A 21868-nucleotide genomic window follows, 5' to 3' on the forward strand; every position below is an offset into this window, starting at 1 on the left:
TAGCTGACGGGGTTTGGAGCAACGGACCTGTTGGACGGACGGGCTGCTTTGACAAGGGCCGGAGGAGGAGAAAGTACGCTTGCAATGGGGGAGGGTGTTTCCCCACACAGCCCCCTATTTGCCTACGGGCTGGTGTCCAGCTTTCCCTTCCCTCGCGGGGAAAAAAAAAAAGGCAGGTGCGGGCACCAGCGCGCCCGCCCCCTTTCCCCGAGTCTCCGCGGGCAGGTTTTCCCAACCCGCTTTCGCCTGGAGGCAGGCACGAGAGGCAAGTGCGCGCGGCTCCGCCTGGCGGCTGCAGCTCCCACACCCTCCCAGCGGAGAGCTTGTTTGCGTCTCCGGAGCTTGTCAGTCTGGAACCAGCTGTTGCTCCGTCCCTTCCCGTGGCGGATTCCAGTCCGGGTTTTGCAGCCCCTCGCTGGCTCTTTCTTCTTTCTCTTCTGCATTGCCGCGGACAAGGTGCTCGCCGCCAGCCCAGCGCTGCCTGGCAGGGAAGGACCCGGAGCAGAGCGGGCGAGAGCGAGAGAGCGAGAGAGACACGCACACGCACAGTCGCGCCGCGGCGCTCGGCCGGCGAGGGGGGTCTATGCGGCTGGCCGGCGCGGCTGTCCAACGCTGGCTGCCGGAGCGAGCCCCCTGCTCCGCCCGACGCCCTCGCTTCCCCGCAGCTCGCCCTCCGAGCCCCGGCGGCGGGTCCGTCGGGCCATGAGCCGCCGATGGGGCAGGCGAGGAGCCCGCGGCGGGCTTTGGTGCTGAGCGGCCCTGAAGTGCCTTGAGTTCTTGCGGGGAGCAGCGCCGGGCGGACTCCAGCTGGGACAGGCGGCTCCCGCCCGCTCCCCTCCCTGCCTCCCCGGGACCGGGTCTCGTCCCGTCCTCCTGCCGTCCCCGCGCCTCCTGCCGAGGAATGGCTCGATGGCTGCAGCTGGGCGCCGGTGCCCGCGTGGGCACAGGGCTGTGGCAGGTTCTGCTGGCCGGCACCATCCTCACCAGCCACATCCATCCCAACGGTGAGTCAGAGCGGCTTTCACGCGCGGCGGCGGCGGCGGCGGCGGCGGCGGCTTCCGTGGACAGCGACTGCCGGAGAGCCTCGTGGGAGGGAGGGACGTCGGGCGGGAGGGCGAGGAGGCTCGACGGAGAGGACGGTGCCCGGTGGAGGCACGGAGACTGACCGGGATCTCCTTGCGAGGGACGGGTTGAGGGTGGAAAAGGAAACGGGACCTGAGTTGGTAAAGGATGCGGCGGCGGCAGCGGTTTTAGGATGCGCCGGGGGCGTCGCGTTGTTAGGCGAGACGCTTGGGGAGAGGAAAGCCAGCTCTTTCGGAAACCCTGGACTCGACCGGAGAGCACTTGGTAGCACAAAGTGCAGCAACAAACTTTCAGCCTGATTTTATCCTTGCTCTGCAGAAAGGAGCCATTGGGCTCAATGGCATATGGATGCTGCTATCCGTTGCCCTGGGAGTGCCAAAGACTCTGCTTTTGTTGCTGCTGCTGCAGCGCTGTGTGTGCCAAGGCCTTGCTTGGTGTTTCTGCCCATTGCTTCTCTCCTTCTACTGAGTCCTGAGGGAAGCCCACCCCCCATCCTTCTCCATCCCGTGCCTATCTGATGGTTCCCCCCCCCCCAGCTTCTTTGCCTTCAGTAGAATAACCTGCCTCTGGGGCCTGTGTCTCACAGAACTCAGACAACTCTTTTCTGCAAGGTGACTGAAGGATTTTGTGGAAAGAGGTAAACCAAAGTTTGCATGGCACATTGATCTCAGAACCTCTGGAGATGCAAAATATGGAAGGAGAACTTCAACAGGGCAGTTGTGTCCAGGGGCATGTAAGAAAAGGCAAAGAGCTGGAAAGGTACAACTGCTTAGCCTGAATGACTGATTCTGTGATGGGTTCCCCAGAATGGTGACATTCCCTATCCTGGGTTCTAGAGAGACAAATACAGCTGTGAGAAGGGGTGCAGCCAAGGGGGGTGGGTGGGGGTAAGTATTATGAGGGCAACAGAATTTCATTCAAAGCTTTGCTAAGAAGTTCTCCACATTTTCCAATAGCAGTGACCCCCCATGGTGCCAGCCATGGTATGACCAGACTCTGATGCTGTTTCTAGTTCTAGCATCAGCGCAGCCTGTAACAGAAACAAAGCAGCTGCACAATCCATGGGAAGCTTTCATTCTGAGAAGGGAGATGGTAGACTGAGGATCCCGAATTGTAGAGACCTTGCAAGGTCAGCCAGCAGGTCAGGTGCAACGCATGGGGCTGAAGCAAGATGGCTTTTCCAGCTCTTTTTTCCCCAAGCAGGGTCCCAAAGAATTAGCAGGAGACACATGTGTACTCTCTGGCATTGCTGGGAAAACCTCAACAGCTGAAAGATTTCCAAATGACAATTCCATCATAATGCAGCAAGGTCATATTGTAGCTCACATACATTCTTTGAACACGCTTTCTAACAGATCAGCCAGGGGATCTCCAGCTATCTTGGACTGCACGTCCCATAATACCCACTGGCCACATTGAACAAGAATTCTGGGATTTGTTTATTGCAGCACAATCAGAGACTACCAATCAGGTGGAAAGATTGTTTCATAAGCTTTTGGGATGGTTAAATGGATGTTTCAAAAATTAAGGGACTATACACCCATCCATCCATACATACAAACATGCATGCATACAGAGACTGAGATAGCATACAGCAAGACCTCATATCCCACCCATGGTATCGGCACGCACAGATCTTCACATAGGCAGAATGTAATGTATACATATGACTATTGCATGATAATGAAATGTTTATTCATACATGTGCATAAGATTGCACACAGATACCTGCACACATACACACACACACACACAAACACAGAGAACACACACAAATATTCCCAGAAATATTTGCAAATATTCCCAGAAATAATTAACACTTTTAGACAACATGCCTCCAGTCCCATATGGCCCACAGACTAGCATGCCACAGAAACATTCAACTCTGTACATAGGCAGAACATCTGGTAGTAAAAACAGGCACTCTCTACAGAGCACCAACTGCAAAAACAGCTCCCTCCCCATTACAGTTTACAGCCATATAGTGGTTCTTTTCAAACTCTTCACATGCCACAGGCTGCTTTGAAGGATGAGGACAGGATCTGGCAGCAGAGAGGAGCATAAGTGGATACTGTTTGTCTTTTCATTCTTTTCCACTGATCGCAATGCCAGCCTGCAGGGAGCCAGCCAACTCTCCAGCAAAGTGGGAGGTGGGGAAGGGGTAGAAGCCTGCCAGCACAGAGACATAATCACCCAAGGAAAGCCATAGAAGGGGTTGGTTCCCTGCTGAAGGCAGCCAGTGTCTAACCTGCCAGGAGACTGTGGATTGGACTCGGCTGGCAGGATGTGAGGCCTGGAGAAGGGCAATTTAACCCATTTACACAGTGGGGTGGGCAGCGGCAGAATATAGCTACCGAGTTGTGCTTTATTCCAAATTCACAGGAATCTAGGCCAATCAAAATGCCTCCATACCGTCCCCTTCTCCCCCCACCAAAGTTATTGTGCTATTCTGAGAGCCTCAATGCCAGCCATAGCCAGGCACAGTGTAGGAGCTGAAGTAAGCTCTGTTTGGCTAATTCCTTTTCATTCCACCTCTCTGTAGCCTCAAGTACCCCTTTCCTTGGATGCTCATAACTGCCCTTTGGTCTCATATACACTTTGTCCTTGTCTCAGGTTTTGCCCACAAACAAACAGACAAACAGTCCTTTATTGAAATCAATGACTCTTCACTCTCTTAATTCCAGTTTCCTTCCCAATTCTGTCCCCAAGGCTTGTTCATGGAACTGAGGAGCCCAATCACTAATATAATACAATGCTTTATCTTTTTAATCCAGAATATTTGGCACTCAGCACACAGTTATTACAATGAATTAAACTCCTGTTTATCATACAAGCATGCCTCAAACCCTGCCCTCCCCCAACCCTCCTTGTTTCTCTTAAGCTGCCCTGACTGATAGATAGATTAAAGGATATTCAAGAGTGATTGATTTGCCAGGGTATTGATCTTGGGTGTAGTGGCCTTAAAGTAAAGGTGCATCAGACAAAGGTAGCTTTGATTGGCAACGGTCCGTTTAGATGGAAAGTGTCCTGAGGCAACAGCTAGAGAAAAAGAAGGATGCCCGAGTTGTTCCTGAGGTAACTTCTAGGAAGTCAGCCCAGTGTGGCATGTATGGGGAAGCCAGAATCCTGTCATATTCCTGAATATTCTTGAAATATTCCTGAAATGTTTCTTGATTCAGCTTGAGTTGCCATCTCCATCAACAGCTGCCTTGGCATGCCTCTACCTCCTCCCCTAGCACCCTAAGCTAGCTGTAAGTTAAACAATATTGAACCTCACTTTTCATGCAAAGTAAGGAAAGCAACAGAGTTGCTCCGCTGCTGGCCTGTCAGTGCAGTGTTACGCAAAATTCTGGGAAGGAGCCATACTATGAACTGAACTTGATGTCTTCCAAAGGAGGATACCCTCCTAAGTAGAAACTGAATACATTTTTAAAAAATATGTGACATCTGGTAACACACAGCCTTGCCTTCATTTCCTTGTTCTAAATCCCAAGGAAGATGTCCCACATAAATTTCTCACAACCCATTCAGGCACAGAGTGAGCATACTTTCTCAGTCACCCATGGAGAATTGTTGTGGTCAGGAGAAAATCTGAATCTAACCTTTTTCTGGCCAAAGAACAATGGGGGAAAAGTTTGAGGGGAAATTTATCCTCTGGGTGGGAAAGGAGAAAGCCAAGACTTGGGGAGGAAAGCTCTGAGGCATATTCTCCATCTCTGATTTGTGATCACATTATCCGTATTGTGGAATTATTGCTAAGGATCCTGCTACGTGAGCAAGCGCACATGGACATGTGCACATACACACACGTTCCAAATAGAGTCAAATATTAATAGAATATTTGTAGCTCAGGATTGATTGGTTCTTGAGCACTGATATTGTTACTTAGTTTGGATAATGAAACATCTGCAAGAAAACAACCAAGCTCAGAGAGCACCAAGGACCCCTCAGAGTCAAATACTACACTCTGAAAGCATTCACAATCCTATAGCTAGACAAGGAAAGTGCCAGGCAGGTTTTTCTCCACCTCCACCCACCTCCACAATGGTCCCATTTAATAATAATAATAATGACAATGATAATGATGATGATGATGATGATAAAGATGGAAGGGATCTTGGAGGTCATCCACTCCAACCCTCTGCTTAGGCAGGAAACCCTATACCATTTCAGACAAAGAATTTCAGCTTCCCTTTCATGGTTCTTCATGTGCCAGCATCCCAGAAATAAAAAGGCATGCCAAAAGTAGTTTCCCCCCATCTAGTGCTGTCTTGAAGTGTTAATCTACAATTCCCATAATCCATAACTAGCAAGGCCTACACATTTGGAAAGAACATTGCAGGATATCTAGAAGGTTAGAGAAGGCTATCCTAATGGAAAGTTCGTATCTGTGAACAGGGGGCCTAACACCCTTTGTTCAATGTGCCATAAGAACATGAGGAATATTCAAAAGTGCAAGTTACAGTATTTCCTTAAAGAGCTTCAGCACTAACAGCATCATAGAAAGGTTGGGATGAGGTATAGTTTGAGATTTGGCTCATTAGTACAAATTTCTCTGAAGTAATCCACCCAAAGGATGGGTATTAAGAGGGTTATCTGCCAAATGTGTCTTGAATTAGCCATCTCATCTTGGGGGATGACCAGCATATACCCTTTCAGTCTCTTCTGAAACTGATATAAAACCTGCCAGCCTGTAAAAACGGAAAGTTGAATATGATGATTCCCATTCTTTAAAAATACATAAAGAAAGGGAAGGCAAGCATCTGAGCTTGTCTGAGAGTTCTCTAAGGGTCAGTTGTGAAAAATATAGATAAAATTTAGGAGTTATTCTGTTCGCAAAACAGCCTATTTTAATTGTTAATGCAAATCCTCCGCAAGGAATAGAATCACCTTCTACTATGTTACTCACTCTTTGTTTCCATAATTACCTGGGCTAAACACAGTTTGATGGATCATTCCTCATTCACTTTCCAATGTTCCAGGCAATGTTTTTCTAATTCTAATCTAATCTGCATCTTTGATGGTGGACTAATTAACCTAGAATGTTCCTTAGAGACATCAACAGGTATTGCAATCACCATTTGATTCTTGGAATAGTCTTTGTTAAAGAAACAAGAATTCTGGTAATAGAGCTGTTAAATGTATTTAAATTTTGTAAAGAAATAGTCCTGTATTATCTCTAAAACAATCCTTTAAATAAACAAGGATTTGTGCATCAGGAATAGCTAAGTGAAGTTTTTAAACTACTTGTTTCCCACCTTTATTATTTTTCCTAATAAAATGATCCAGCACACTTTCCTCCTCCTATTTTTCCCCATCAATAATCCCGAGAGGTGAATTGGCCAAGGTCACCCCAGCTAGCTTTGAACTCACAATCTCTTGCTTTCTAGCCAGGTGCCTTAACCACTAGACCAAACTGGCTGTCATTAAAAGCCATTGCTAAAAACTGCATCCAGAGGATGTGCTTATATATAGTACTGCAGGGGACAGGGATGGGGAGGGAGGGAGGGAGGGAGGGAGGAGTGTATTGGTAAGAAAAAAAAGTGTTGATAAGTCAGAGATGTAAGGACTCTGTAAGAATGACTTGAGGGCTGGGAATGTTACCAAAGCCACGTAATCTGTTTGATCTCTCTAGGAAAAGGGTAAAGGGTGACTTGATCACAATCTCTAAATATCTACATGGCACAGAAAGAGAATTCTGATGTGAGTTGACACTTTAGTGCAGCAAACAAAAGCAGAAGGACAGCCCTATGGCTGAAAAAATGATGGCCAACAAAATTAAGCCAAGAAATTAGCTGCCAATATGCTGTACCCTCTTAGTACAAATAGAGAGAAAAATAACCACCGAAGTATCCTCACTACAGAATTGTTAGGCTCATTGTTGCTTTATACAATAAAGCCTTCTTTCATAACAGAAACTCCTGTCAGAACAAAGGATCTGTAAGATCTTTCATTAGTCCTACTTTCCAACATATGTGAAAACCAAAGACCGTCTGGTGACTTTGGGATAGATAACTAGATAACTAGTTCTGAGCCAATTTGTGGTTCTTATTGGTTCATGCTGGGTCCAGCCGCACCTCCCCTCAAAAGCATGCAGAAGTAAGGAAATAAAAAGGCCAGATGTGTCTTTACTTCTAGGAGACAGATCAATGCTGTGAAGCAGAGCTGAAAAGCAAGCAGACACTTCCAGTAGTTGTATGCTAAGATTTCCACAAGCATATGTGGAAACTTAAAATGGATACTCCTATTATAGGCTTTTCATACACCATTCCCAGGATTTCAGTTGATGCTTAGTGACCACAGATACATTTTCTTCATGATGATCTGTCCCCAAACTTCTTTTTCAGCTCTCCCTGTAGCGCACTCATTGCAATTATAACTCAGTCCATCTAGCTTGCTGTTGGTCATCCTTCTTTTCCCAGCATAGAGCCGTCTTCAGAATGATAGATCTTCACATAATGTGAACAAATTTAGGATAATTTGAGCCTGGTCATTTGTGTCTCAAATGAGAACTCTGGGCAGATTTGTTCAGTGATCCATTTGTTTCTTTTATTGGCTGTCCATGATATTCTTGGGTGTCTTCTCCCACCACCGAAGTTCAAAAGTTCAGTACTCTTTCTGTCATGCTTCTTCAGAGTTGAACTTTGCTACCATAAAATGCCACAGAAAATACTATTTATTGCACTATTCTGATGCTTGAACATATAGACATATTATAACATCTGAATATCTTTTCTAAGATGTTCGTAGCTATTCTACCAAATGCTAGTCTGTGTCATATTTCTTGATTACCTGTTTCGTTATTGTTGATGATGGATCCTAAAAGGCACTTCAGTACCTTAACTTGTCAGTTCTAAGGCTCGTTGTTGTACCTATTGTCATTAGCTTTGTCTTATTTATATTTAATTTTATTCCCTTTTTTATTGCACTTCTTGACTTTTATTACTAGAGCTTGCAGATCTTTGCATTTTCAGCTATCAGAGTAGTGTCATCAGCATAATGCAGATTGTTTATGTTTCTTCCTCAGTTTTAAAACCATGCTAATTTTCCAGTTCAGCTTCCCTTAATATATATTCAGCTTATAGGTTGAATAAATCAGGTGAAAGTGCGCAGCCTTACCTCATTCCTTTAGCCAACCAGGAGCCACTTTGTTTCACCATGTTCTGTCTGTACTGTGACTTTTGGACCTGTATATAGTCAGAGTAAAGATGGTATAGCAGCAGCAAATGCTACTTTGGGGTTCAGAATCAAATTTGCAGCTCTTCCCTTACCATTCTCACATAGCCATCCCAACAAGTGGAGTTTCCAAAATCAGAAACTTTAGTGAAGCTAAAGACTTCCTTTCACTTCCTCTCCATAACCCACACAATTATTTTTATGGACAATGGACAAATTTGTCTTCCTCAGTTCTGCTACTATGACTGAGCCTCACTCATACATGTCAGGACGTCATAAATATCAGGAGGAAGCTGTGAATATCTTCCAACCTTACATTCCTTTGGTCAGAGACAGCTTTAGGATAACACTTCATTATCTTTGTTCATTGATTCTTGTATTTTTTAGCAAATGAATCATAAGCAAAAAAGAGATGTTGGGGTGAGGGAGAGTGTAAACATAAGAAGCTGAGTTTTCCCCCCTCTGGTTTACAGAAGATAGCAATGTGTAGAGTTCCCTGCAAAGATTGTGATCTATAAGTGACCTAAGACAGTAGGAACACTAGAACGTAGGAAGAAGCCATATGTTAAGTCTAGCTGTTCAGTATGGTCTAAATATTCTGCAAGCAGCTCCTCAAGTTTTCAGTCAGGAGTTTTTTTCCACCATTTCATGAAAATACTGAGGCAGGAGTTCTATTTCACACAAACTTCCTTGTAAAGAAAAATGGGATAACACTGAGAGAATAATATCTGCAGCAAATGCATCTGTCCTATTTCACCGAAAGCAGACTTAAATGTGCTAAATTTCATTTGGCCGATAGCCTTAGTTTCTAGCTAAAATATGCTGATATTGTATGGCCAGGATTCTCCATTCTAATCTTACTAACATCCCCCAATCCTAATCTGCACTCATAACTGTTGTTTTTCTACAATCTTTTAAGAATGTACCAATAGTACATTGTGTTTTCACCTGCCATCCTAGATCTGAATCATTGCAAATATCAACATAAAAATATAAGAATTATTGTCCCAATCAAAAAATCCAACCTTTTTAAACCTGAAATGCTGTAGCTGTAAGATGCTTGCAAACAAGCTACGATAGAGATTTGTTTTTCCAGGCACATGGCAGTTGGAAATAAATTGCCTGTCATTATGGATTTCTTTTCTTATAGCTAATATTTATTGATAGACTTATCCTCTGTCAATTTATCTAATTGTGTTTTAAAGTCATTGGCTATCATCACCTACAGGAACAGTAAATTTTGTATGCTAATAATAACATACATAGATAAAATATCTTAACTAATGAGTCTACTTGCCAATAGTTTAATCTGGGTGAATAAAAAATTCACTATTTTGAAAGGGGGAGGGATAGATTAGTTCTATATACTTTTCCAATACAGTACTATTCTTAATTTAAAAACCTCTTTCATGTACTTCTTTAGTCAATTTTAGTAATCTAAAAAACTTTTCTTCATTATTATTTTCTTTAAGATATCAAAATTCCCTGATTCTCTTTGCTAATTATGCTAATGAAGCAGCTTGCTAAAGCCTCTAGCCCTCCTTACATTATGCCTACATCTAGATCAAGCAGCCAACAAAGAACTATTTAACAATCAGTCAATATTAAGGACTAATTTCATTCATGACCTCAACTATACATACATATGTTTACACACACATACACATATCACATTCAGTTTGGGGAAAGATTTTACCTAATGAATGCTAATCCAGGCCCATCATTCAATTTATTTATATGTCTACATGGTGATTTGGCTTATATAGTTTTATTAGCATAGGATAAAATGGAGTTATGTTTAGGGTGTTTTGGGAATGCAGTCATTGCCTTAGCATGTTGTATGAACTACTAGCCCATTATATTAAGCAATACTTAGGCAAATTATATGAATATAACTGTGATTTTTCAACTCCAGTTTGGGGTCTAGGCTGTTTGTCAACTCAACCATGTAGAGATATGTACCACAGATCAAACTAATCAGTAATATGTACAGTAATATTATGTCTCAATGCTCCCAGAAAACAAATCTCTTTGCATATGGAAGACTGGAACAGAAGAGTATACATAAAAATAGTGATAATGACTCAGACAACAGTATTCAAATAACAGCCAGTTCTTTTAAGCAGACTGTGAAGGCAGCAACTTTTCATTATCTATATACTACCTTTAACTGGGTAAAATGGTGCATCATAAGGTAACCGTTTTTGAACCAAGGACTTTAAATGGACTAACTTACAGAATATATCCAAAATCCAGGATCCATGAGTACACAGGAAATTAAATTTGGGAAATTATAGCTACATCAATGCTTCTGTTGCTGTGGACACATGACCTTCATTTCCTACCAGGTAGGAAGGGAGGTTTCTAATACCCTCTGCCAAATTTCCACAAGGAAACTCAGTGGGGAAGCCAGCAGGAAGTCGGGATTCATCTCTGCTTCCATGCTTTTTTGCCTCCCCTTAGTCATTTTGTTTTTCTGTTTAGGCAAGGAAATATCTCTAAAACGATGACCCAGTGGGACTCAGGTTGTCTAGTTTATTTCAAAATTCTTTGCTTTCAGGGCTAGGAAAATAGCAGAAACCCTTATGACATGCTGCTTTTAAACTATGTGTGTAACTATGTGAATTGGAGAGTATTCACTTATATGATCTCCCACAAGCAATCTGACATGATGCATTCCCAGAACAGAAGCATCACGTGATATTTCCAAACATGTATAACTCTGTTTTGAACTTTCCCGTCTTCTTTGCTTGTATCGATCTGACTGCCTGAGGGCCTTTCAAGTGCTAATCCTGTTTGAATCTTGGATTTTCTTTCATTTGTCCCTGCATTACAGAACTATTCCCAAAGGGTAAATGGTTTGCATTATGGACAGAACAGGGGGGGGAAATGTAAGATAGCCAAAGGTATCCAAAACTTCCTTGGGATGATCTGACAGTAGATCTGCTACTTACTCATAGAAATGATATGGCACATCCAGATGCAGACTAAAGAGGGCTCGGAAAGGGGAAAAAAATCTCCAGTCACCCTGGCTGCCCACTGGCATTTTCAGTATAAATGTCAGTGTGAGAATCTAAAGCTGAGCCAAAATGCTCTGGGCTAAAAAAGACCATTTGTAGAGTTTGGGCATTTGCCAACACCAGAACAAAAGGGATCAATTCTGTATTAATAAAGATGGAAAGGACAGTCTAAAGCAGACTATGTATGGGCTAGATTTGTGATCAGCACATAATGCTGAAAAAATCCACCCAAAATGAAATCACGAGTGGCAGATTCAAATTGAGAAGTGGTCACAGGTTCCAGGAGACATAACACTTCATAGTTTACTTGCATTATCATAGAAACGTAGACACTTTATGTTCTGCCATCTTCATTAAGACTATCAGGTGTGGGCTGCAAAACGTTGGACAACCACAACATGTGAAGAGAGACACAGTAATCTGACTCTTCGCTGCTATCTGCTCTTTATCTGGAATTTTGCAGCCCAGATCTGGGAGCCCTAAACTGCAGAATAAGCCTAGGGCAGCCTTTCTCTACAGGTTACACTCCCAATACATCTAGAATGTCGGCAAGGCTGATCTAATGAGTATTTATAAGCTTTTGGTTGTATCATATTTGTTTTGATTGAGCTGTATGGAGGAGGTTGGGTGAAGGCAAGATTTGTGAGTGTAAAGAAGTAGATGTACGGAAAGGGGAATAATAAATATCACCTATGGTCATTCCCTGTGACTATGATTAGTTTTCTTGGCCTATCAGGCCAGTAAGATAGCCAATGCAAGGAAGAGAGCAATGGTTCTTAAGTAACCAGTCATGAGGTTCTCATTAGGGTTAGAAATATCTGGACAACCTCATGATGGCAGCAGAGAGATACAGAAAAGTCTAACCCCAGTCTAGTCTTTCTCTGTTCTATTCTTCGGATCAAGGAGTTTTCTCTAAAATCATATTAAAAATCATTAGTATGCTATTGGTGTGATTTTTGTTTACGTAGATGGAAAGCGAACAAGAATCATTAAAATAGAGCCCTGTGGCAGATTTGGCCTTGTCCAGAGCTTCATTAGAATAGGAACTGTCCATAGTCATTGTTGTTTTGAATATGCATTCATTGTGAAGATCACAGCTATGGTTTAAGGATTATGAGGGGTATGAAGAAAACAACCAAAGAACATCTTAATTATGCATTAACCCTACTGTCAATAGCTCCTGACTTCACACATATCTTCACTGCATAACTGTCATCAGTTTGCCTGAATGTCCTTTATTAGGGAAGAGGGTGACAAAAGAAAGGGGATATGCAAATAGTTAACAAGTTAGCAGCCTGTGCCCTCTGGACTGTTAAATCTAGGGGAAATAGGCCTGTGGGAATACAACTTCCAGATCTACTATATTACTCCAAGTCCCTTTAATATAACTCTGAGGTTACATCACACTACAGGGACACTATTAGAGTGCGATGGACAGTATTAGAAAAAGCAGTCCCTTTTCCTCCTTGTGCTAGTCCACATATGGGGCAAAACAACACCCCCCATCTCTTCACTTTCCTTTCCTTCCCTTTCCTAGCTGCAGCTGGAGAGCCCAAGACTCAGGGTGACCTTGAGACTCCAGACTACCGAATCCCAGCGTTTGATCCTCAGCCGCAATTAAAGGAAAGGCGGAGAATGTGCTCGGCCTCCTGGAGCTACTCCTGCTGCAGTGCTACTTCACAGGGGGGCTGGGGGGGGGGGAGGCGGAGAGACGGCTGCATTTTGGGACATTGCGAGGCGTAGCCCGTCTACCCGTCACCCCTTGACTTGTTCATACCCCTAGTGCCCAAACAGGCTGGCAAGCTCCTAAACTCGTTCTCTCCCCACTCGCCCGTCCTCTTGGCCAGCAGCGGGTTCGGCTTCTCCTTTCTCTGACTGCAAGTCCCGCAGCCACCCCTCATTCTCCACCTAATCTGCCGCGGCCCTAAATCTGGGACAGGTGGAAGTGGCTGTAGCTAATGGCTGCTGAGGTGAGTGGTTGCTACGGCAGCGCGGCTGATGCCTGACGACCGGGAAGCATCTGCCATTAATCAGGGCAATAAGTGGGTCTCTCAAGACTGGATTCAGGATGCAGATCAGCAATTAGCGAGGGCGGCCTGTCTGTAATGAGCAATTGTCCTAACAAGAGCAAAGCGCGCGCGCGAGCGAACGAGGCAAGAGGACGAAATACCCAACAGACCACGCGCGCGCGCCTGCCGGCGCCCAATTCCGCGGTGTGTGTGTGTGTGTGTGTGTGTGTGTGTGTGTGTGTGTGTGTGTGTGTGTGTGTGTGTGTGTGTGTGTGTGTGTGTGTGTGTGTGTGTGTGTTGGGAAGTTGTTAACGGCTTCTGTGCTGAACTCACTGGAATCCAGCTGCCGATTCTCCAATTAGCCCAATGCCCTTTCTCCTCTGTGTTGATGTTACCAAAGTGAGTTACCGCCTGGTCTTTTAAGAAGCAGCTTTTCCCCCGACAACTGGGGAGTTGTGTTAAGTTCCTACCGGCTGAGCGGTAAGGCCGGCTCTGCGTCTCTGTTGAACCAGGGCCCTTGTGCCAAATGAGGGAGCTGAGCTGGCGATGGGAGGTGGGCCTTTGTAGCTTCCTTGCCACTATCCCCTCCCCCCAAAAAAGCTTGCATTCTGATGCCCATCTGGCGCAGCCAGTGGGGAACTTTAATCCGTTATCACCGTGAGGTGTGGGATCTTGGCTTTCATGCTTCATAGTGCTGTTCTTACTCTGCTTCTTTTGCTATGTACTCTCTCCAGGATTCACACATGCTACTCATACATACTGAAATAGCGTACTCGCTTCCATATTGCCATCTATCATCATTTTGCAGAGAAATGGCATCTTAGCTGAGGCTTGCTTTTTATCTTACGTAGAGGTTGCGGTCTCTTTAGAAATTATCTTTGTTCACTGAAAATTAGTTTGTGCAGGATAGTCATGTTAGAATATTGGAACAAAATGGGGGGGGGAATCTTTAATTATCTTATATTATGGCACAGTGGTTTGTGGACTAGATCAGAGGCATGGAGTATCATCCTGAGATTAGACCTAAAAAGAAAATGTAGATGGAGTAATCAGAGGGAAATGAAATGTAAGAAGTCCAGGCAGGAATAATTATAGTTAGTGGCCATACACCTACAACAGGTATAGCAGATTGTTTGCCTTGACAGTTTTTCCGTGCACAGGATGTATTTTTGTAAGAAAAAGGTAATCATGTAAATCTGTCCACTGAAGTTTGTCATCATGCAGTCCAGATTACGTTTAATAACAAATTGGCTTAAAGAAGGTTGGTAAAAAACAGCAACAGAAACTGGAGTATGGCTCCCTTTGGGGCAAAAATATTTTGGAGCTCTCAGGTGGCAAAATATCTTGTCTATTATGCTTATACCATTTCAGATTAAGAATTCTTAAAAGATGTACTCCATTATTCCCTCCCAAATAAACACATTTTGGATTATTGTGTTGGGCCAGAACGTGATTCTCTTTCGAGATCAGCCTAACAAATGTTCTGAGACTGCCTTTTAAATTTTATATTCCTTTTATTATTTATGCGATCAGTTTATAACTATCATTGCATTTCTAAAATCCCTCAAAGTAACAATAATCATTGTTGCCAAATGACTGGAAACAGGATTGTTCCCCAGGACATTGTACAAAGAAAAGGCCACAAGCCATCATGTGTTGTCTCTCCCAAGGGCATGTGCATCCCATTTTTAATGTTTTGTGGCATGATGTTGCTACACTTTTTAGCCATTTGAAATAATTATTACTTTTTAAAAAATATAAAATACATATGTCTTGAAAAGCAATCTTCATGTTTACAACTCTTCCGAGTTGGAATGTTGTATGGAATTTTTTTTCCTTATCAGTGCATAAACAGAATGGAATAGATCTGAAAATGAATGCAGGTTAAAATGACAAGTAGAATTTCTTACTTCAAACCACAGGTGAGATATTTCATAATTGCATTCTCTTCATAAACAGGCTCCATATATAAAATAGAAACATATCAAGGAGATAGAATATATATATAGCTCAGAGCTGAACTGTGGGCTTCTTGTTGCTCTCTGAGCTTGGTTGTTTGCTTGCAGACATTTCATTACCCAACTAGGTAACATCATCAGTGCACTGATATTACTTTGTTGGGTAATGAAATGTCTGCAAGCAAACAACCAAGCTCAGAGAGCAAGAGCAACAAGAACTCTATATCAAGGTATTTGGCCAAAGTGAATCCATTGCTTCTCCAACTTAAGTAGCACAGACTCTACATTTAACAACTCTTCCCTGGCCTAGGTTTGGGAACAGCTTAACTTGCTTGCATGTACCATAGACTCTTAAACTGTTCTTCAAGTCAGAAGATCAGCCAACTTTCCTCATTGGAACAATGTTCCCTCCTATGTGTCCAGTGGTACATTTCTTCATAAGGATAGATGTCCTTCCCCTGGAAATGGGGTGTTTTGGATTAGGTTGAGACACCAAACTCAACACAGCTCCAGGTTGGGATCTTGGGTGGTCTTCTATAGCCCCACTCCATCTCTGGGAATCTACATTTGGCAGAAAGGGTTAGTAAAACAGATCTTTCCAGCCTCTAGTGCTTTGTTAATTGCATGTAATGGCAGACGTGTTATCAGCTGAAATACTTAATTAGCTAAATTCCATTGTGATGCAAAACTGCCACTGACAAATTCATTTATAACAATCGCAGACTTAATCAGCACTTGGCCCTATCATTTACTGAGAGTACAGCATGAGGCTGGAAACTGGGAGCCCACTTCAGCCTCCTGAGGACAACTGTGCTTGGCTTCCTCAGCCTACTCTTTGGCAGCAGGGAATGGGTGAATGTATGTGAGTATGAGGAGTAAAGACAAATGGATAAAATTTATACAATTTAGATTTGGTTTAGAAAATTATCACATAGCTTTTTTATAAGTTTTATTTATATATATATATATAGATATTTTTTATATATATATATATATATAAATTTTTTAATTTAATTTTTTATTTTTATTTCTTAATTTTTAATTAAGCCTATATTCTGCTCTGGGAAGCTCAGGGGGGGGAAGGGAGGGTTTTTGTGAGGGGTGGGGGATGGGTTTTTTTTTTTTTTTTTAATATATGTAATGTTTAGTTTCTTTTTTGTATATGTTGTCTTTTGTTTTGTATTGTTTTTGTCTTTTTGTAAAATTTATAAAACTTTCAATAAAAAAAAAAAAAAAGAGTGAGAGAAGAGAGCAAGCAGTTTATTTATTACTGTTGAACCAGAGCGCTCCAAGGCATTACTGCTGGTGTGAAGCAGTGGAGCATTGCGAAAAGGTGCCTTCTTTGACAAAGTTGCTAATATCCCAAGTAATGAAAGTTATGTATGTTTATATGCATGCGTATACAGCATGTGTGTGTGTAAGTTTATATGTGCATGGATCCCCACACACATACAGTAAAAGTCTTGTTCTGCACTGAGTTGTATGTATAGTAAATAAAAATACTATTCAATAATAAATATATGTCAGTGGAGAAATGGTCAGAAATGAATCAGAAAAGTGTTCTATATTTCTGCCAAGGCTCAACCCCCAGGAAGATGGTAAATCCGGAAAATTAATAATGAACATCTCACTGCAGATATCCTAATTTATCCTACACTCTCAGTAAAGGGGCTTCAGCCCTGACATATCTCATTATGAAACCGAAGCCCCCGTTTTTATCCTCAGTAGATTGTACACCTTCTTGATAGGTTCTCCTGGGGAAGATAACATAGAAATTGTACCGTTTCTCCTCTCAGCTCATCCAGCTTTTGAATCACTTGACAAGAATTTTATATCTAGTTTGATATATATATGGCCTTCTTGCATGAACATTGCTGTTCACTTGTTCCCATCAACCGCGGGTCTCACCAAATCGCAAGGGGATTTCACACGTAGTTGTTCACATTTTCCAATGTTGATGATGTTGGTGTAAGACTTTGTTCTTTGTAAAAACAGTTTTAACACATTACAGATGTCAGTGAGAAGGAAGCAGCCTTATGATAGAAACCATAACACAGCAGCATGTAAATCAGTGTTCCCCAACCTGGTGACTCACACATTTCTTGGACTTTAATTCCTGTAACTGAATGTTGCAGTCCAGTACACCAGGAGGGCACCAAGTAGAAGAAAGTTAATGTGAATTGTGCTTCCTAGTGAAGGGGAAAAAAATAATATTCCTTAGGTATTTCATAAGCTGTTTGGTGCAGAATTCCAGAAGATTGCTTCAAGCCGCAAAATGATTAATGTGTGTAAAAATGAGCAGCTTCACATAAAACTCTTCATGGCTGATTTATCGTCCCACCCCTTTGCTGCTTTTGGCTTCAGTCAGACTAGTGGGCTCATCTCCAGCGCTGCCAGCCAGGATCTCCTGCCAGATCAGTTTAGTCCAGGTATGATAGGTGGGTGAGCATGTGGCTGGATCATACATAGTGCACAGAAACTCTAGAGCAAAATTTGCCTTGTAAAAGGACTAGGGAGAACCTACATGGGTAGGAAGATGTTGATAAAAATTTGAAGTAACAGTTTAGGGTTGTTGTTTTTTTAAAAAAAGAAATCTTTTTTATTTTTACACAAAGGCATTTACACAAAAGTATAGTGATGGAAAGGGCCCTTTATTCAAATATTGCTCTTGCCAGGAATCCAAGTTAAAGCATCCAAGCAGAGGGCTGCCCAGCCTCACTACCTTTCTTGGAGATTAAATCCCTTGTTGAAGGGCCCTTACTGTCCTGTTCCCAGTTATCTACATCAGGTCGACTGGTCTATGGCTCCCTGGTTCCTCCTTTTGTTAAACAGTGATGGCTTGATAAGGTTGGCATTGCTTGTTCTCCAGGATTATGTAAAGGTTTGGCAAGACTCTGAGCAAGTTTTTTCAGTATCCTAGGATGCAATTTACCTGCTGCCAGAGATTTAAATTAATTCCAAGTCAATAGTTATCCCTTGATCATATTTCTTCAATCCCTCCTCTTTAGCTTAATCATCTGGCAGTTATATCCTGTGTACACTGAGAAGACTGAGCCAAAATAGTAGGTTCCTTTGTTACCCATTAGCATTTTGCCATCTTGCCACAGTAACCAATGCATTGCTTGTTTTCTTTTGAATGTATCTAAAGAGGCTCTTTTTGTTGTTGGTTAGCATTATTTGCCAATTCCAGCTCATTCTTAGCCTTTTAGCATCAATTTTGCAGTGGTGGGATAACACTGAATAGCCTTCCTTGGGAAGCTACACTTCTGTCCAGTGTTTGTACTTCTGTGGGTCTTTCTCTCTTTTCAGATTCAGGCATATAAGCATCCAGTCCTAAACTCTACACCGTATCTGAAGGTGCTGGCAAACACCCTTTCAGCCCAAAGACACCTTTCTTCCCAACAATGAGCTTTAAAAATATCTCAAGGTGTTTTCCTCTATTTCTTTGGACACCACCCAAATAGAAGATGATTGAGAGCTGTCCAGACTATGGTATAAGATGGGCAGCTACATAAATGAGATAGCTAGCTAGTTAGCTAGCTAGATAGATAGATAGATAGATAGATAAAGATAGATAGATAGATAGATAGATAGATAGATAGATAGATAGATAGATAGATAGATAGATAGATATAAAACAGATAACCAAATGGTGAATCCAACCACCTTAATACAGGGCTGACAGCAGCCAGGTCTTTAAAGCCTTTTGGAAAAGCATTGAGGTGTGTGTGTGTGTGTGTGCGCGCGCGTGTTACCCAGATTCCCGAATTCCTAATTCATTCAGACAATATGTTTACTCTTAACTCCTATATGGATGTAAATTCCCTGTCCATTTCCCTCTGTATTCCCTTGTCTAGTGCCACCAAAATGTGGCAGAAGCAATCACTGGCCATGTGATAAGAAAGCAATTATTATATCTGTCCTTTCTTTCTAGTGCTCCAACTCTTGATTTGGCAGTATAGTTCAAAGTAAAACAAGGTCATAGTAGTTTACTACCTGGCAATTAAGGCAAGTTCATCCCGCTGCATTTCAACGAGTCTGGAATATTGAGGATTCCTTTGGTTCAGTGCTCCCCTTTTAACACCCCAGCCTCATCTAGTGCAAATTTCTAACATCACTGCATAATGAAGGAAGGACTTCAAACTGGCATTGGCTATATAGTTAGGCATTTCATGAGAGTGGTCCACTAAACCAGAGCTAAGTCAGGACCTTTCCTGGGGTTTCTCTCACTTCTAAAAATGTTTTTTTTTTTCTGCAGAGTTCAGTAGTTTGTTTTTTATTTGCTATGTGTACCAAACACCTTTTTTAAAAAAAAAATTTGCATAAATACAAAATTTTTCCAGAGGTTAGTGCAATGGGGACTAGGTGTTAGAACACCTGGCTTCTTTTCCTGGGTAGAGACTGATTAAAATTAGCAGACGGAGAGAAGATTTCAATCTTCTTTTTCCCTTCCTTTATCTCCTGTGAGTTTGTCTTATTTGTTCATGCTGTGTATGCTGGCAGAAACATTCTGAACTCTATTGCCTGCCTCACTCTAGTTTAAGATGGAAAATGTAGCATAGTCCTACCCAATTTGGTTCCTCCCAATGAAGTAGATTATAACTCCCACCATCTCAGCTAGCATTGCCAACATGGATAATGGGAAATGCATTCTAATTTTGTGGAAGGCTGTAATCAGTCCTTGCTCTACCTCTTGGCTGAGTCAGCCTGTCTCTCCCACAGAAATGCTAGGGTTTTTATAGAAAACTTCTTCAGCATTTTTATCTTCCACCTAATATTTAAGCCATAGGAGGGCTTTTATTAAGATACTTCAAAGATCTTGAATGGAGAAAACCCCACTTCTGTGCTGTAACTGTTCAAATGCCACTTTCTATGGGGCCCCATTAAAAACACCAGCCTTTCACAGAGGTGATCTATCTGTGCCCGGACTATACCGATTCAGGCATGGGTTATACGTCAGTGCTATTCCATGACTGAATCTCTTTGCAAAGAAGAATGTGAGAGGAAGAAGACTAATCTAGAATCTTCTCCTTCATATATTTTTAAGTGAAGGATAGAGCATTCAATCAAGCATCCCTCAATAGTCTGAACAGCCTAGAGAGAGGTTGAGTACTTAAGTAATAAAGTGAGTGTGAGACTGTACATTTCTATGGCTGTTGGTAGCCTTGCAACCAAATTGTGAATAATAATTCCACTTCCTCACTACCATTTCTAGGAATAACCGAATAATAGAGTTGGAAGGGACCTTGGTGGTCTTCTAGTCCAACTCTCTACTCAGGCAGGAAACCATATACCATTTCAGATAAATAGTTGTCCAAACTCTTCTTGAAAACTTCCAGTGTTGGAGCATCCACAACTTCTAGAGCAGTGTTTCTCAACCTTGACAATTTTAAGGCATGTGGACTTCAACTCCCAGAATTCCACAGCCAGCAATGCTGGCTGTGGAATTCTGGGAGTTGAAGTCCACATGCCTTAAAATTGTCAAGGTTGAGAAACACTGTTCTACAGGCAAGTTGTTGCACTGATTAATTGTTCTAACTGTCAAGAAATTTCTCCTTAGTTCTAGGTTGCTTCTCTTCTTAATTAGTTTCCCTTCATTGTTTCTTGTCTTGCCTTCTGGTGCTTTAGAAAATAGGTTGACTCCCTCTTCTTTATGGTAACCCCTTAGATATTGGAACACTGCTACCATGTCACCCCTGGTCCTTCTTTTCATTAAACTAGACATACTGTACTCAATTCCAGCAATTGTTCTTTATATTTTAGCCTCCGGTCCCTTAAACAAATTTGTTGATCTTCTCTGTATTTGTTCTAGAGTCTTAACATCTTTTTTACATCATGGCGACCAAAACTGGATGCAGTAATCCAAGTGTGGTCTTACCAAGGCATTATAAAGTGGTATCAACACTTCACATGATCTTGATTCTATTTCTCTGTTAAGGCAGCCTAGAACTGCATTGGCTAGGAAAGTTTGTTAGTTTTCCTTCAGTCCTCTGCCTTGTGTAACTATTTGGTCTGTTTTTACCAGGGAGCATTACTAAAATAGTTTCTTCAACCCTGTTCACGATTAGGAGTTCATCCCTTACATTTTCCACCAACACTTTGTCATCCTAATGCAGCTAAGAAGGTACTAGGTTGGGGAGTATTCGGCTAACATCCTGTGAAAAGTTAACCAATTCATCCAGGCTTAGCTAATCTCAGTTCCCAGTGGCTGAGAGACACCAGTCACATCTTGCCAGGCCCAGTCGGTCTTTGGCTGCTAAGTCACTGGAGCTCTGCCCAGGTAGAATTGGTGCTTGACAATTCCAGCTGGCATATCCCAGGGTTCTAGTATTTGCCCAGCTGGATGCCCATCAATACTGCATTCCAGTGTCATTAACAATAATGAGTAAGACTTATTTACTGTCACTATGATATATCAAGTATATATTTCTTGACTGTCATGTAGGGTTCATTCAGATACTTGACAGAGACTCTGCCCTGGGCCTGTATTATTATGGGTGCAATATGGAATGTGACTATATGAATATTAAAAGCATCTATTATATTGAGTAATTACGGTGATATTGTTAACTGCTTAAGGTGGAAAATTCAGATTGAAATTTATTTATTTACATTGTATCAT

The 21868-nt window shown here is 42.3% G+C and overlaps 1 protein-coding gene across 2 annotated transcripts in view; it reads left to right on the plus strand.

Moving 5' to 3' along the window:
- The first annotated feature begins 241 nt into the window (after positions 1-241).
- Positions 242-21868, plus strand: part of UNC5A (unc-5 netrin receptor A) — a 104752-nt gene continuing 83125 nt past the window's right edge. The window contains exon 1 of one of the 2 annotated variants that reach the window (XM_039356780.1): positions 242-1004. In XM_039356780.1, coding sequence (XP_039212714.1) covers positions 902-1004 — 103 coding nt within the window. In that variant the 5' untranslated portion in view covers positions 242-901. The remainder of the gene's footprint in view (positions 1005-21868) is intronic. The other variant, XM_039356781.1, reaches the window with a different exon arrangement.

This window comes from Crotalus tigris, unplaced genomic scaffold (genome assembly GCF_016545835.1).
Source record: "Crotalus tigris isolate CLP2741 ecotype Arizona unplaced genomic scaffold, ASM1654583v1 scf7180000018829.1913635, whole genome shotgun sequence".
Taxonomy (NCBI): Eukaryota; Metazoa; Chordata; class Lepidosauria; order Squamata; family Viperidae; genus Crotalus; species Crotalus tigris.